Source organism: Mus pahari, chromosome 5, assembly GCF_900095145.1.
Source record: "Mus pahari chromosome 5, PAHARI_EIJ_v1.1, whole genome shotgun sequence".
Lineage (NCBI taxonomy): Eukaryota > Metazoa > Chordata > Mammalia > Rodentia > Muridae > Mus > Mus pahari.
In genome coordinates, this window is record NC_034594.1 from 32815125 (window position 1) to 32833019 (window position 17895).

General features: G+C 37.5%; 1 protein-coding gene across 1 annotated transcript; it reads left to right on the plus strand.

Moving 5' to 3' along the window:
- The first annotated feature begins 355 nt into the window (after positions 1 to 355).
- Osgepl1 (O-sialoglycoprotein endopeptidase like 1) lies at positions 356 to 14985 on the plus strand. The gene is made up of 8 exons (XM_021198625.1): positions 356 to 589; positions 1562 to 1802; positions 6293 to 6680; positions 8157 to 8510; positions 9301 to 9431; positions 9541 to 9612; positions 11436 to 11539; positions 14651 to 14985. The coding sequence occupies exons 2-7, from the start codon at positions 1585 to 1587 to the stop codon at positions 11512 to 11514; spliced, it is 1242 nt and encodes a 413-aa protein (XP_021054284.1). The 5' UTR covers positions 356 to 589; positions 1562 to 1584; the 3' UTR covers positions 11515 to 11539; positions 14651 to 14985.
- The last annotated feature ends 2910 nt before the right edge of the window (positions 14986 to 17895 follow it).

Consider the following 17895-nt stretch of genomic DNA (forward strand, 5'->3'; position numbering starts at 1 on the left):
TTCTGACTTCTGATGAAAATACTTTCCCCATGAAAATGGAAGGTTTCTCAGGCCACTACCTTTTAAGTCTGGTGACAGTTTTTCTAAAATAGAATGACAGTATATCCTACCCTTTTTCTCTTGGTGGCAGCAAGTTCTAACCGAGGACAGAACCCTTTCCTAAAATGCGGCATAATGTGGGCACAGTGCGATCTACTGAATCTGGTCTGGACACCTTTTCATGAGTCGCTGTCAGCGTGACTTAGTAAAAGTCCTGGTACTCATAAATCTGGCAGGAACGCCGGGCTGGAGGCTATAAGAAGTCATTAAGCATTTCTTACTAAGTCCGGAGAAGGACCGCCCGCCCAAGGGCGGTGACGTCACTTCCGGGCGCCGGAGTAGTGCCGGCGCCTGCAGTTTCTTAAGGGGAATGGAAACTGCTCGCACGCGCGGTTTTCCTGTCCCAGGCATTTGCTCACCACCAACAGAGACTTCGTTGCTTTCCAGCAACAGATTCCAGCTGTTTGTCCAAAACTAATTCTTCTGGAGAGGCTGTGGGAGCTCACGACTGAAGTCTGCGCGTAGTTTATTCCCAGCCCAGTCACTGCAGGTCGGCTTTCCCAGTTGACGTGTTCACTGTATTTCTAGCCCTAGTATTGCTCATTCCACACGTTTTGCAGTGTGGGAATACTAGGGTGTTTATGTTTAGTGATGGATTGCTCTCTTTTAGGGAGCAGTTGATGTGGGAGAAGGGTTTAGGATGTCTGCTGAGATGCTGGGGTTTTTGTCGTTGTTGTTTTTTTCTTTTTTTGTTTTTTTTTGTTGTTGTTGTTTTTGTTGCTTGTTTTTTTGTTTTTTTTTTTTACAGTGAACTTTATGAGAGGGCTTGCTTCCAAAATACAAAATTAAATCCTGATTAGTGAGCATATATTTTAATAAACTGAACAAATGCAGTACTCTATTTTCTAGGGGTGGGGTCAGTAAATGGAAGGCCTTTATTTTTGATTTGTTCTATTTGCCTTTAATTTTTAACATCATTTTAAATAGGACTATCCACATTATTATACTATTAACTGTTGTATAAAGTGTGTGTTGCGCGTGGTTTACCCAAATTGCCTGGATCAGAAGTGTTCCAAATTTCAAAAAACTTTTTAAAAAAAAATTTTTTTTTGAGATGTGCCATATTCATGACCAATCTGAGGATGAAACCCAGGTATAGATGTGAAATTCATGTTTCATTTGCATACTATAAACACAGCTAAGGCAATTTTATATAATAATATTTTTAGTACTTTTTGTGTTTCCACTAACAACTCAGGTGGTAGAGTGCTTTAGAGTTTCACTTTGGGGATGCTCAACTTGATACATTAATCATTTTATGTTTCTCATTTTTCCCTTGCAAAAGCTGATTTATTTATATCTAGTGATTTCTAGGGCCTCTAAAAGATTTTGATAACATTTTTACAAATGTTCTTAAAATTTTGTAAGTCTGCATACTTAAAAAATAAGATAATATTCATTATTTTGTTTAAATAAATGAATTGATTGCAAATGACATAATATTTCTGTAATTCTTTTCTAGGAATTATTTGTAGAGTAGCAAATATGCTAATGTTAAGAAAGACAGCAGGAGCTATTCCCAAACCACCAAAGAGTAAAGTTTATGGATTTTTAAGATTTATTGTTCATCCCAGAACACTCTCTTGTAATAAACTGGTGCTGGGAATTGAAACCAGCTGTGATGACACAGGAGCTGCTGTGGTCGATGAAACTGGGAATGTGCTGGGGGAAGCACTGCACTCCCAAACTCAGGTTCATCTGAAGTAAGTAGCAACGATTTGGGTCATTTTCTGCCTTTTTTACCTTTTTAAAGAAAAATGTCACCACTCTTTTCCATTTATCATGTATAAAAGTCAAAATTTAATAGTTAAATTCTTTTCTATTGTGTAAGACCACTAAGTACCACAATAAATAGCTATGCCTTGTGGTACACACCTTTAATACCAGCACTGCAGAGGTAGGCAGATGTTCCAGGCCAGCCAGTGCCACTCAGTGAGACTTGTCTCAAAAGAGAAAACAACAGACAAACAAACAAAAACCTGCTATAGAAATATCTCATACCTTGTCTTGGCTTTTAAGGCTTCCCCAGTTCACAGTAGAGTCTCAACATTTGCTGATCCTTGTAACAGAAGGAAGCAACGATCATTCCCAGAACTAATAATTTTTATGATGTTTCTCTCAATGATGCATTTTCCCCCCTGCATATATGGTTTGTGGTTTCAACAGCAGTCCCAGGAAAGCACATCTGATAGTTTAAAAAAAAAAAAAAAAATCTATTCACATGTACACATAGAATTCACATAGTACTTAAGACATTGTTATATTAAGCTTGGGTTTATAAAACCCAGCTGTTTGCAGATGACCAGAGGTTTGGTGACTTAAACAATTAGACCGGATATAAAGTGTAAAATATACTTAGCTTTAACCAATTGTCACTCAAGAATGTAAAATTTAGCCGGGCAGTGGTGGCGCACGCCTTTAATCCCAGCACTTGGGAGGCAGAGGCAGGTGGATTTCTGAGTTTGAGGCCAGCCTGGTCTACAAAGTGAGTTCCAGGACAGCCAGGACTACATAGAGAAACCCTATCTTGGAAGGAAAAAAAAAAAGAATGTAAAATTTAAAATCATTAGAGTATCATAATTTTCAAAATAAAGTAGAAATCCACATTTTAAACATCTCTAGTTTGTGTTTTTTAGATCATTAGTTAATTCAACACACAATGAAATACATCTCAAAGTTATCAACTTCCAGTGTTTGAAGAATGAAAAAATGCCTGGTATTTTTAGTATTATTTCAGGCAAGTTCTTTATCCTCTCTGATTTCTTTTTCATGTCAATAAATAAAAAGAGCAGTTTCTTTAGTGCAAAGGGAATAATTCATGGAGGAAATAGAGTCTGAAACAACACAGCATTAGAAACAAACTAAGTGGATATTAATATGGTCAGTAGAAGGTCCTTCTGTTATATAATGAACACACATCTACAAAGAGAGCTACCAGTATAAGGCAGCATAAAGTTAATAATTACCATGCTGAGGACATTTTTGTTTTTTTTTTTTAATATTATCTTCACTGACAGGCCTACTCTAAGCACATCATCTAAATCAGGCTCATTCTATATCACTATGTTCTGCATATTTTCTTTCTAATCCTCTTTACAATTTATATACTTGTTTGCCAGGTCATAATCTTTCCTCCAGTCAACCTTAAACTCTGATAATGAGGTCTCTGTCTACATTGACTACTGTGCTACTCCTATTGCCCTGCTAGCACAGTGTCTGACTCACAGATCCTCAGTAGAGATGGAAAGAATATTGCTGTCCAAGTGAACACTAACAGCAAAGGCGAACAGATAAAAACATTGCACTTAGCCAGAGTGGATGCCCCGTGCGTGGAATGCTAGGCAGGTAAGTTTAGTGACATCATCCAGCTTAGCATGAATGGGAAACTTACCATTGCCAGGTAATACCTGGGACACTAGGAATTCTAATATGAATATGATACATATGGATAGACAACCATATCAAATGGGTTTGCTACCAGTGGTTGGGGTCAGGGTTAGGTATTTCCAGGTTCTGTCTACTTTCCCAAAGAATGGAAGCCAGCTCACACAGATCAACAAAAGAAGCAAAACCAAGTGCTGGTTATAAATGGATAGAGTCAAGATTGGCAGCAGGCCACCTGATTAAGAAGACTCAAGATTATTGTTCAGTGCTATTTTCATGTAGTTCAAATGAAGGGATTGATTACTCAGGAGCAGAGTTTGGGTGGTTCTTTATTTTGATTGATAGATTAGATCATACATTCGTTTTCCCCTTTGCGTATGTCCCCTTCTATAGTGCATCTGTTTTAATCCCATGCATGCCCAAGTATGCATAGGCATAAGATGGTAAATAGGGGATTCACCCTAAAAGATTATTAGAGCCAACTTTTTTGTTAAGATTACACATGCATACAAATGAGTTCATGCTGAATCAACCTTTCTCTTCTTGGGAATATATTTGAGTAAAAATTGTCTAAATTTGATTGTTACAGGGGCAGAGAAATTTCTAGCATTGTTCAGAGATGGAAGTACATACAGCCCCACACAGGTGGGGTGGGGGAAAATTCTAAAGTTGCTAAGTACGTTGGACAGGAATGTGTACGCATAGTGGGTACAGGTAAAGGAACTAGACTGCCAAATGTATATTACAAGGAAGGGTGTGTGCATACTCCAAAGTCAGGAGGGAGTTTGACCTGTCGTCTCTCCTTGCTTGCCTTGGGCTGATGTGTAGTTTCTTAATCTGTCACACTGAGACCATGCATCATTTTAGCTTTCCTGTCTATAAAATCCAGATAATCATAATGCCAATGTAGTAAATGTAAGTAAATGTGAATTATTTTAGCGTACTTGCTGTAGTTTTTGACAAGTATAAGTGGTTCAGTAGAATGTAGCCATTACTAATAGCAGTTCTGTTGCTGTCAGTACACTGAAGAGATCATTGTAGGGGAGCGTAGGAAGTGTAGTAGTAAGGCACTGGTTGCTAGCATGCCCTGTCTTTTCAGACCACCACTTTTTCCTTGCCACTCCCTATCCAAGTCAGCCATCCAGTTGTAAATATAACCCTCAAGTACTGCTTGACATAGTTCTCTCCTTCCTCATCAACTAAGTTCAATCCTCCATTGCCCCTTGCCTAGACTCTAACTTCAAATTTAAACAATTCCCTTATCTCTGCATTTCCCTAATCTGCATTCTTTATACAAATTAAAACATGATTATAAAATGTGTGCTCATTAGTTATTAGAGAATAAGGCCACAGTTTTACACATTATTGGTCTTCATTGCTTAGCATAATTTCTATTGAAAAAACCACCAAAGAAGGCACGAAATGGCTATAAGAAGGAAGAAATGAATGGGAGGAAAGGACTTGAACTCAAACATTCAAACTCTCAAATTCCAGTCAAGTAAATATTTTGATGTGGGAAAAACCAGTCAGCATATTGCTTTCTAGTGTTTTCTGACATCACAATACGTGATGTTCTCCAAGAATCAAAGACACAGCTAGAAAAGTAAAGAGGCTTTGAATTTGGTGGTGGCAGTGAGAGTGTTACTAAACTAAATGTGTGGAGACAAAGGTAAAAGTCAATGTTAAGGGGAAGTGAAATGGCTCGTTAGTAAAGGTCCCTCCTGACCAGAGTTCAGCCCCTGGAACTTCACATGGTGGGAGGAAGACGCTGACTCTGCAGGTTGTTTTCTGACCACCTCTGCATTCACCAGCCCTCCCTCCCATAAATAAATAAAAATGTAATCTAAAAAGTGTAAATTATGTACTAGATTTTTTTAATGAGCCTTGAAACTCAAATGACTCTGAGACAAATAAATATATAAAAGTTTATAAGTATATATATTTATTGAGTGTTATCAGCATTTTCATATCTGTATAGAAATCCCACGTGGTCTTAAAGTGGCAAATATTTTACAGTGATGTGTTCAGACCAGAGGTAAATTTTACAGACCCTGTGTCAGACTGTAAACCAGTTACATGCTACTATATTTGTTGCTGGCCAAGTTCCACGTGTTGTTTTCCCATACTCGAGATTGAATGCAAGTCCCTGGGTATGTTAGACAAGTGCTTTACTACTGAGCTGTATTCCCAACCCTCCCTGCTAATTCTTAACATTTGTGTGATCAACCGCTGCCCCACATAGACCCACAATCTCAACTGCTAACTCTGCACTAAATTCCCAAACTTTATTTTAGGATTGCAAGCTCTCTCCTGTCCTGGTGTGACCTCAAGTGTACTGTGTTTAAAAATAAACTCATCTTCACAAAACTGTCTTCATATTTCTCACTGTTTTATTTTCTTCTTCTCCCAGTCATCCCTACCAAATATGAGTTATCTATGATGCCTGGACTCCTCATATTCTCTTGTCGAGTTTAATATGTAGTTACTTTTGACAAATAACTCTTGCAGTAATTTCTGAAATTCTCACCTCAAAAGTATTGATTTGAGATAAATGGATTATTAGCCTGTCCTTTCTTTGTTTATGACCCCTTTGAAATGCTTTATAATACTATTCTGGTGACATCATTCATCAGAAGTAAACCTCAGGGGTTTTGAACACAGAATGAAAAGTCTTCAACAATATTGAACTCTTATGGGATTTCCATTATGAAGCACACAATGTGCTTTCTACAGTGATTCATTTGGGAAAATGCCTTCAACTGTAACATTTTCTCTCCTAGTTTTATTAAAGACTGTCTTTTTGTTTCAGAACAGGTGGGATCGTTCCTCCAGTAGCTCAACAACTTCACAGAGAAAATATTCAACGAATAGTAGAAGAAACTCTTTCTGCCAGTAGAATCTCCCCAAGCGATCTCTCAGCAATTGCAACTACCATCAAACCAGGACTGGCCCTAAGCTTGGGAGTTGGCTTATCCTTTAGCTTACAGCTAGTCAATCAGTTTAAAAAGCCATTCATCCCAATCCATCACATGGAGGCTCACGCACTGACTATTAGGCTCACCAATAAAGTAGAATTTCCTTTTTTAGTTCTTTTGATTTCTGGAGGTCACTGCCTATTGGCATTAGTCCAAGGTGTTTCAGATTTTCTGCTCCTTGGGAAGTCTTTGGACATAGCGCCAGGCGACATGCTTGACAAGGTACTCTGCCAGGGCTTGTTCTCCTTTCCATCTGGTGCTTCTTCCCAGGTTCCAGACTGCAACTCAGAACATTACCTAAGTAGACTTAAAAAACTATTTTTAAAAATTACTACCTAATGCTTGGTGAGGGTAGCAGTGTAGACTACAAATTCAGGGCCCAGCCTTGGCTTTTGAATGAGTGTGATGCAAACCTGGGCCATGCAGCAATGTCTTGTCTCAAAAATCAAGAGTTGTGGCGAAGCATGGTGGGGCACATCTTTAATGATCACTCTTGGGAGACAAGAGGCACGTAGAGCTCTGAGTTTGAAGCAACCTAGGTCTACATAGTGAGCTCTAGGACAGCCAGGGCAACAGAGAGAGCAAAACAAAACAAAAAGCCCTAGGAGTTGTAATAACTTTAAATCTTTTTCTTTTAGATGGGTTTCATTCTGTAACCCATACTAGACTCAAAACTCACAGTGATCCTCCTGCTTCAGCCTCCCATGTGCTGGCATGATAGATGTGAGTCACCACTATGTCCATCTCAATTTTGTAATTTTTAGCCATTTAATGAAATAAGAATTTTACATTTACATGTAAAAGCTCAAATAGTTTCCAGGTATTGGTATATATTTAGTCAAATACTTCTTGTGAAAGTATTTGGGAAACTAGCATGCTGCAAAAATATAAAGGTATTCAGAGAAATAAGGACAAGGAAATGGCAGTACGTGCCTTTAATCTCAGCATTTAGGAAGCAGAGGCAGGTGGATTGCTGTGAGTTCAAGGCCTGCTTGGTCTGCATAGTAAGGTTAAGGCCAACTGGGGCTAATATAGTGAAACCATATAAGGGAAAAGAAGATTAACATGGAATTCAGATATTCAGTGTCAACTGCATAATTGCTTAACATTACAACAGCTTCCTTTTAGTAGTATGGAAGCTACTGCCATAAATAAAATGATAGAGGGAAAAACTAGGTAACTTACTCGTTTGCTCCTTTGTTTACTTGGGTTTGGAGGTAGGTTTCTCTGTTTAGTCTTGGCTGTCCTGTATCTTGCTCTGCAGACCAGGCTGCCCCCTGCCCACCCAGACAGATTCTTATTTTCAAAGTTCAGCATTAAATAACCATCTCACCTTTAATAGTCCACTCCCTGTCCAAGAGGGCCTAGGGAAGCAGCACGTGGGCCCGCTGGGCAGTTTATTGGAGAGAGGAGTTGCATGATTCCTGCAATTAGCAGACCGCATTCATTCAGGATTTTAGAAGGAATTGTTTATTTATTATCTTTATGTCTTACAGCTAAAATGTGTAGCCTATGGCTCATGTTATATCTTTATTTTCTTAATGTTACTTATTACGTGCATTGACTTGCATATTTTGAACCATCCCTATATCTTTTCTGGTTTGAAACTGACTTGGTCAATAGTAGGTTATCATTTTCTTAATAATTTGCATTCAAAGTATATTTTATGAAGAAAATTTAAATGCTTGATTTTAATAGGTGGCAAGAAGACTTTCTTTAATCAAACATCCAGAATGTTCTACAATGACTGGTGGGAAAGCTATAGAACATTTGGCCAAAGAAGGAAATAGATTCCATTTTACTATCAATCCGCCTATGCAGAATGCAAAGAATTGCGATTTTTCTTTTACGGGACTTCAACATATTATTGATAAGCTTATAACACACAAGGAGAAAGAAGAAGGCATTGAGAAGGGGCAAATCCTGTCATCAGCTGCAGACATTGCTGCTGCAGTACAGCATGCAACAGCATGCCACCTGGCGAAAAGAACACATCGTGCTATTCTGTTTTGCAAGCAGAAAAATTTGCTCTCTCCAGCTAACGCAGTATTGGTAAGCTTTGTCCTCTCCCCTGGTAGTAATAGTACACTTTCCAGTCTGTTTTTTACCCCCAAGGATCTAGTTGACTTCATATTTAGGATGAATTGGTCCTTGTGTCTCATCCAGACAACATGGAACAATACAGAATAAAAACCGTGTATAGCATATACATATATGAATGTAGACATAACATCTTTATGGGGCATAGCTACGGCCTGTATTAAAAAAATCCCAGGCTACATTTCTCTCTGAATTTTATTGTACTTTCTGTATATAAAAGAAACCACAATAGCCATTGTGGTTACTATTTTTAGTAAGGGTAGGCTGCCATCCTCCCTCTTTTAATTAAATCCCTTTAAATGTGTTTACAAGTCTTGATATCCTTCCTACTTAATAGGTTTTAAATCTTACTTTGAAAATTGTAAACTAATGAAATGTATAAATTTGGGAATTTGAAAATGAGTGTTAAAGATAAAGGCTTCTTAAGAGCTGAGTAGCTCAATAACTAACAAAAGCACAAAATGCAGTCTAAAATATTTGTATATTATGGTTGCAAATGTTGCAGGGACACTTTCTAATAATAAAAAAATACCTTAAAATGCTAGCAATGAATACATGCTGGCATTGAAACTGTGATTACGGTCCGCAAATTTCTATTATGCAAATATATCCCTTATTATATAGCCCCAAATGTCATAGACTCTTGTTAGGTGAAGCTGGCTTTGTTCCCCAAGTTTAGATAACAACTTGGTTTATATCTCTATGTGACAGCTGTTAACATTCATTGTCCCAATATTTTCAGGTTGTATCTGGAGGTGTTGCAAGTAACTTGTACATCCGAAAAGCATTGGAAATTGTAGCAAATGCAGCACAGTGCACTTTGTTGTGTCCCCCTCCAAGACTCTGCACTGACAATGGCGTCATGATTGCATGGTAAACCACAGGAAATATGTGATTTAGTTGTTATCCTATAAACAGTCATTAACAGCGCCCAAATTTCTTTTCCTTATCTTATGTTGTTTCAATGATTTTTATCATTTAGGAATGGAATTGAAAGATTACGTGCTGGCTTGGGCATTTTACATGATGTTGAAGACGTCCGATATGAACCAAAGTATGTAGTATCACATTTACACAAACTGTAAAAGAGACGAGTATTTTTTTATATATATGAAGTTTTTGTTGACGTTCTGGTGGTACTTTAAGGAAGATTATTGGGTTTCATGAACGTAGTTGAGAAATAATTGATAAATATTTCTGCTACAGATCCAAATTTATAAAAATTTTAACAAGCTATATGAGTTATGGCCTATTTCTGCAGGTCATAAATAAAGATGATAATTGTTTTCTTTCTTTTTTTTTTTTATCAAAGATTTATTTATTTATTATATGTAAGTACACTGTAGCGGTCTTCAGACACTCCAGAAGAGGGCATCAGATCTTGTTACGGGTGGTTATGAGCCACCATGTGGTTGCTGGGATTTGAACTCGGGACCTTTGGAAGAGCACTTGGGTGCTCTTACCCACTGAGCCATCTCACCAGCCCAATTGTTTTATTTCTTATCAGAAAAGAACACATTTCAGGGCTGGAGAGATGGCTTGGTAGTTAAGAGTTCTTACTGCTCTTACAATAAGATTCTGTTTCCAGTATCCGCACAGTGACTGACAGCTACACTTAACTCCAGTTCTAGGGGATTCAACATCCTGATTTCCATGGCCACGTACAGATGGTGTGCGTGCATACAGTCAAGTCTACACACATACACATTACTTTTAATAAAAGAAAAGAAACCACCTCCATAAGCAGTACTTTTGTAGTTTCTGACATTATCTATGGACAGTTAGTGTATTAGCAGACTTAAGGCAACCATGAAGATACCATCCAGATAAGAGACCGGGTTACAGACATGATCCTACAGGATAGATGAGAATAAGCCAGAAGGAAGCTGTTCACTCTAAGCCTTATTTCCTCTCTCAAACCATAGTTCCAAGAGCAAAGTTTCTTAATTTGGTATCAAATTCTGTCCAATTTAGTCTGGAAATGATATAGGACAATTGTTTCATAACTTGACATGGTTATATTTGAACATTGTTTCTTCTGTTATTTTGAACTTGTCAGCACCAGAGAATTGAGCTGTAGGAACACTGTTAATGTGGATTGTGAATAACCAGAGTTTAAGGTAGTATCTCAAGGAATCACTTAACATGGCAGCTTAACCTCAGATTATACTGCCTGGTCCAGTTGTCCCCCTTGAGGCAGTGTCAAGGCTCTGTCCAGCTGTGGTCAGCTTAAAGTCTTACCTTGAGCAATGTCATAAAAAAGTGGAAATCTGCAATTTTGCTTTTCCTTACTGAGGAAGACTAGATAACATGGATGAGAGGTAAAAAGCTCTCCAGTCTAAAACTGCAAGGGAAAGTTGAAAAGGACAGACCAGCTTGTGAACTCTGAAAAGTCATGGAGACCAAGGGACCTGTGAAAATATAAACAAGCCAAGACTTGATATTTTACATTAAAATACTGTTACCATCTTGACCTTTGTGAAATGTTACTGTCTATGGCATCTTTTGTTGCCTGCGTTTCATTTTAAGTATTTTTTTTTATTTGTATTTTTGTTGTTTGATAGTTTGTGCAATCCAAGGCTTTACATACACTGTACCACTGAACTAACTACGTGTGCCCAGCATTCATTTGATTTACGCTTACTGATTTACAGTACTTTTGAGTAGTAGAACTTGCAAATATACCTCAAAATTAAGGTTTCTTAAGAATGAGGTATTGTTATGCATTGTTCAGGTTTGTGTGTGTGGAAGAGTAACCACCTGTGCTGACTCTCCATTATTCTCGATGGTGTCCAAACTGCAAACAGGTAATGTGCACAAGTCGTGATAGGTTATAAAGCAAGTATAAAGTCATGTGACCTCTGATTTTTTATACAGATGTCCTCTTGGGGTAGACATATCCAGAGAAGTTGCAGAAGCTGCCATAAAAGTACCACGATTAAAAATGGCACTTTGATTTGTGATTTTAAAGGTCTCTACAGGTAATATTTTAAACAATAAAATTAAGTTTTAAGGTTTTGTTATCAAATTATGTTAAATATGTTCATTAAGCATCAAATTGTTATATTTGTGTGTATATACATAGTCCTGGAGGAGCACATGTGTGTGCAAGTGCACCAATGTATGTGTGTGCATGGTAGCAGGGAGTGGTTCACAATCCAAGTGTCACACTCAGAAATGCTATCTAAACCTCCTTTGAGTCCAGGCTTCTCCTTGTCTTGGAGCTTTGCCAATAACACTGGGAGAGACAGCACAGGGAGGCCCAGGGAAGCTCAGGAATCCTCTGTCTCCACTACCCCATCATGGGACTATAAGTTTACACTGCCATGCCTCCAACTGTACATAATTTCTGGGGGTTGAACTTGGGGTCATATTTGCAAGGCAAGCCCTTTACCTACTGAGTTCTCTCTCTAGGCCCAAGACTCTTAAAAAAAAAAAAAAAGTTTCTTTTCTTCCCAAAGACAATAATTGCATGTTATAGTTTTGCAAAAGAATGGCTTTTTCATTATTTAAAAAAAAAAAAAAAATGATGAAATCAAAGGGTGAAGGATTTACTAATGTTGGCAGGTGAAGAAAGAAAAAATGTAGTAGTTATTGTTTTCATTCCTGGCCTCTTACGGATTTGATATCTTTTCCTCATTTCTCAAATTAGAAGAATAAAAGCTAGCTTTTGACTACTGCTACAATACACTGACTTCTTTAATGTATTTAATTGTATGTACTAAGATGAAAATAAATGCCAGGCGTGGTGGCACACAACTTTAATCCCAGCACTTGGGAGGCAGAGGCAGGCAGATTTCTGAGTTCAAGGCCAGCCTTGTCTACAGAGTGAGTTCCAGGACAGTCAGGGTTATACAGAGAAACCCTGTCTCGAAAAAAAAAAAAAAAAAAAGATGAAAATAAATGAGATTAGAAAGTTTTGTTTGGATAATTTTGTTTGAAACTTGGTACTGCAGACACTGTAAGTTTACCACTGTTTATTTTTCTGAGTCAAATCACTACAGACTGTTTGGGGCTCTAAGTACAGAGCTACTTGGGCGAGGGAGATGACTTAGTTATAAAGGGTACTTCTTGTTCTTGTAGAGGACCCCAGCACCCACATGGCAGGTCACAACTATCCATAACTCCAGTTCCAGGGAATCCAACACGCTTTTCTGACCTCCACAGGCACCAGGCACACATGTGGAACACAGAAATTAAATTTAAAAAATAAGCTTCATTTTCTTGCCACTAGATGTTCATATTATGCCCTCTGCACTCAAATAATTTGTTGATTTTTGTGCACTTTCTAATCTCTGGTAACAGGTTTTATTGAAAAGCCATAAAGTAAAGATAAAAATTTAGCATAGAACAAAGCCTTCTTCAGGTGACTCACTTTATAGCATGCTGGCCATCAACTCTCTTGATCCTTCTGCCTCAGCATGTCAACAGTAGAATTACAGATATGTACCCATCATTCTTCATTAGAATGGGTACATTTCTAGTTTTAGTTGTTTTAAGCTAACTTTCTTCTCAGAAAGTTCCATACATAATTTTTTTTGTTCAATTTTGTTATGATCTCCTATTTTCCTTTTAAAAATAGAGCATCTGGAAATAGCCTTTGTATTCTTGGTTGTTAGATTGCTGTTGGATGACAGGATGAGGGGTGAAGAAATAACAAGTAAAAGCAACAACTAGTTCATGAACTCATATCTTACATTTGGATTTGCATTTTGTATGTGATTATGAATTAACAGATATTTTCCTGTGGATACTACTATCAGTACACATAAATTATGGAAGAAAATTTATCAAAATATATATTATGAATATATTCATTTGAGACAGAGTCTCACTCTGTGGCTCAGGCATATCTAGCACACACGGGTTTGAGTCTTAGCAAACCTCTTGCATGAATCTCCCAGGTCTTTGGCTAAAGATCCGGTTCCACCCAATAAAGCTCAGCATATTATCTTGAGGCTTTTCTTGTTTATAATCTTAAAAGGAAACAACTGAGTGATAAAAAAATAATCTTTTAAGAGTTAAGGTTCTATAGCCAGTACCCCCTGAGCTTGCCTAGCTGCATATGTAGCAGAAGATGGACTAATCGGCCATCACTGGGAAGAGAGGCCCCTTGGTCTTGCAAACTTTATATGACCCAGCACAAGGGAAGGTCTGGGCCAAGTAGTGGGAGTGGGGGGGGGGGAATAGGGAACTTTAGGGATAGCATTTGAAATGTAAATAAAGAAAATAATAATAATAAAAAATTAAAAAAAAAAAAGAGTTAAGGTTCTAGAAGCTATGCCAGAGGCAAGGCAGAACATTTGTAAGAGCCAGCAGATATGGAAAGAGTGGCCTCCAGACACAGCAGGACTGATGCACATATAACCTCAGGGATGTGGCAGCATGCATAGGGCCTGCACAGGGTCAAGCCAGATGGGGCCATAGTCCTGAGATAAGAAAGTGAACATAAACTCCCATCTCTAACCAAGAAGCTGTCTTAACGGACATCCACTTGCGACAAATTTTTCTCAAGTGGAGTCTTACTGGACATATAAACCCCATATAAGGGTAGGTAGGCCTCATGCCCTTGTTTGGGCATTTTTTGTTTTACTGCTCTTTTGCTAGTGTACTGTGGTTTCCAGTTTTTGTTTTTATGGTGTGGTTGTATATTTTGTGTTCTTTCTTTCATTTAAATTCTAGTTTGTTGAGAGATTTTTATTTTATTTGTTTTCCAGATGCAAAGCAAAGTTACTTCCTATAGATAACGGAACAACTCTAGTTTCCATGTTTTAATTACACTCCCTGTGTACCTTATGAGCAGTGATTTCAGTTGCTACTATGAGTATTTAGACATTGTACATTTCATGGTTTTTCAGATGATACAAACATTGGTAATATTTATTATTTTACCGCTTAGGTGTTGTAGTAAGTGTTAATTTGTGGGCTCTTAACTAAGCATACCAATTCATAATGTTTCTAACTCTTGAAACATTATAGATATATAGATACACACAAATATAATATGTATTATTCTACTCATGACAGTTGATAAATATTATAGGTATATGTACAGGCATTCTATATATAAATTCTACTTTTTTTTTTTTCAGGCAATAACTGACATGCAATTCAATTCCATATGAAACTCTGGGAAGAAAATCTATTCAGTATTAATATAAACAACTTCCATTCCAACAACACAAATTCTATCCCGTGAAGATGCTGTGTATTTTACCACAATAAACAATATGTTTTGAAAAAAAAAACAGTCAAGAATATTTCATGTTTCCAGTGCTTTTTGTTTTTAATTATTGGCTTTCTGCAGGGTCTGGGTTGGTGTTCTGTTCATCTTTCCCAAGTTTGTTCAAAAACTCTATTCTTGGTCTTGATACATTCATGGTATCTGATGAAACTCCAGATGGAAATGAAAAGGCGTTGTGGGAAATACTGGCCTTGTGTGTTGTTCTGAAGAGCTCCTTGACATTAGTCACTGGAGGTAATAAAGTCAGGAAATCTCTTGGTTGGATTTTAGATCTTGCTTTCTGTCGGTGCTATTTCCCAAGAAGTAAGAAGGCCACAGTTAAAAACATCTCTCAAATCAAGTGCCCTAAATATAATCTGATTACTTATTTTCTTTGCCTAACTAAAATATGTACCAGCTTTCTACAGATACTCTTGAATAAACATTCCTTTTCTCTTTTTTTTTTTAAAGGAATTTCATATATGTGTAGGAAAGAGGGGGGAGGGGCCCACTGAGGCTACACAAGAGTATCACCTCCCCCAGAGCTGGAATTACAGGTAGCTGTGAGCTGTATATGGATGCTGCAAATTAAACTCAGGTCTTCTAAAAGATCAGTAGTTGTTCTTAAGCACTGGACTATCCCCCAGTCCTGCATTATTTTTATATTCCCTGCTTCCTTTCTTACTGATTATGTCATAGATGCTTATTCTAGGACAACATACACTGTCATTAGCCCTTTTCTAAGGATAGCAGATTAATAAGCATGTGCATGACAATAAGTAACCCATGATTTTTCCCTATTCAGTACCTAATAAGGCCTTGCAGAGGTGGCTTAGCCATTAACAGCATATAGTGCTTAGACCAATGGCCACACTGTTTTCATTGACACTTGATAGCTCTGACTCAGTTAGTAGTTGAAAGTTGGGTAGTATGAGGAAATCAGAATTTAGATCTTACAATATTATTAATTCCTTTCTAATTTTAAAAATACATTTGAATTTCATGGAGGGGGGCATGTGTCTGAGTGCAGATCCCCAAGAGGCCAGGTGCCAGAATCCAGTAGAGATGAAGTTACAGGAAGTTGTGCACTGCTTGATGTGGGTGCTGGTGTTATCCCTGGCTAGGTCCTAAGGTGTATAAAAAAGGAGACTGAGTAATCCAGCAATCAGCTCATGTCCACGCCCTCTGCATTAGTTCCTGTCTCAAAAATCTAGCCCTGATTTTTTTCTAGCTGATGAGCTATAAGTTTAAGTAAACCCTTTTGCCCCAAGTTGCCTTTGTTCATGCTGTTTTATCACAGCAATAGAAACCCTAAAACTGAATTACAGAGTGACAGGACTAGCAGACATTAAAGAAATAAAAGAAAAATTAATTACCCTTCTTAAAGATGGGAATTACAGTGGTCTTCCATTCCTCTCCAGGCTAAAAAGGGGCAAAATATCAAATAATAAAATAAATGAAGACATAGTATACCTAGAAAAGCATGAATAAATGAAGATTCCAGGTTCCATGTTCAGGGGTCTAGTGATCTATGTCATACATGTATAAAATTGCATGTATGCTGCCTGCAGCTACCTTATCACTTAGTTATTTCAAATATTAAATATAACTAAAATAGAACATTATGTTTGAATGATGGGAAGAAGGTATGGTTTGAAAAGGAATGGCATAGTCTCATATGTGTGAATGCTTGTCCCATAGAGAATGGCTCTATTAGGAGGTGTGGCTTTGTTGGAGGAAGTGTGTCACTGTGAAGGCAGGCTTTGAAGTCTTAAATGTCCAAGCTAAGCCTCAAGCTAAACACAGTCTGTGGATCAAGTTGCAGAACCCTAAGCTCCGTCTCCAGCAATACGTCTGGAGCAGNCCTGTCTCCAGCAGCATGTCTACCTGCACACTGCCATGCTTCCTTCCACAACAACAGACTGAACCTCTGAACTATAAGCCAGCCCCAGTGAAATATTTCATGATGTTTCTTTACAGTAATGGAAACCCTAAGATAGGACTGATACTGAATTTTGAGGAAAACAGAATTGAANNGGAACACATNTTCCATTTCCAACAGAGGTGTGGGAATGACTACAAAGTATAAATCATTTGTTGTTATGGATAGCCCCTGCTTGTGGACGTTGTACATCGTGGTGCGGAGCCTAGTGCGCACCACGATGTACAACGTCCACAAGCAGGATGAGGAGGAGGAGGAGGAGGAGGAGGAGGAGGAGGAGGAGGAGGAGGAGGAGGAGGAGAAACCACAAGTTCTAAGTTCATCCATAGATGTGAAAGATGGTAGTGTAGCAGTAGATCTGCCCAATCTAGATGCACAGCATGTAATCATATTAACTGTGTTGTGTTTTAATTGCCAGGGCATATTTGGGATGGATATACCGCAACAATTTGTACTACATTAAATTTATAAAAGAATAAAATTAACTTGTAAGTTATCACAATTAATGTTCAGATTGTGGTTTTAGATTTTCAGTTTTTAAAGGATTCTTAAAATAGACATCTTTTTTCTACTTAAAATTACTTTATATAACCATAAAATACTATTAGGTATGATTCTCTTCTTGTATCATAATAATAATAATAATAATAATAATAATAATAATAATAATAATAATATATTGTGAGCAAATCTTTTCCTATATATGAATGCCTTCCTTCCCGGAAAGACTCATAATTCAGCTCTGTATGTAGAAGCAGAGAAAATAGATCACAGTAAGTTTTTTTTTTCACTTCCCATTTTAAAAGACTTAAGTTATAATGAAATCATAATATGAAACAAAGTAAATTTTACTATTTTTCCTTGACGGAGTAATGCACTTAAAATGAGGAAAAATGTTTGATACTTAAGAGTAAGCTTTAAGCAGAAAGCTGCTGCTGTTTATTTTGATAAAGAGATTGATAAAAAACAAAACCAAAAAGACACTCAGCATTCAAAAACAAAAAATAAAACCAGGGCTTTGGCAATGAACATTCATTCAAGGTTAAATTTGTAAATTTATATTTGCTACACAGAGGATACGCATTTCAAGGGGAGTTTTACATGGTGGATCCCTAAAATCTAAGATCTTTACTAATGATGTTACTTCTGAAACTTCTTTTTTTTATTATTGG

Coding starts and splice junctions, on each gene's coding strand:
- Osgepl1 (XM_021198625.1), top strand. CDS start 1,585: ATGCTAATGTTAAGAAAGACAGCAGGAGCTATTCCCAAACCACCAAAG. Junction 6,681..8,156: donor CAGGCGACATGCTTGACAAG/GTACTCTGCCAG, acceptor TGATTTTAATAG/GTGGCAAGAAGACTTTCTTT. Junction 9,432..9,540: donor AATGGCGTCATGATTGCATG/GTAAACCACAGG, acceptor TTTATCATTTAG/GAATGGAATTGAAAGATTAC.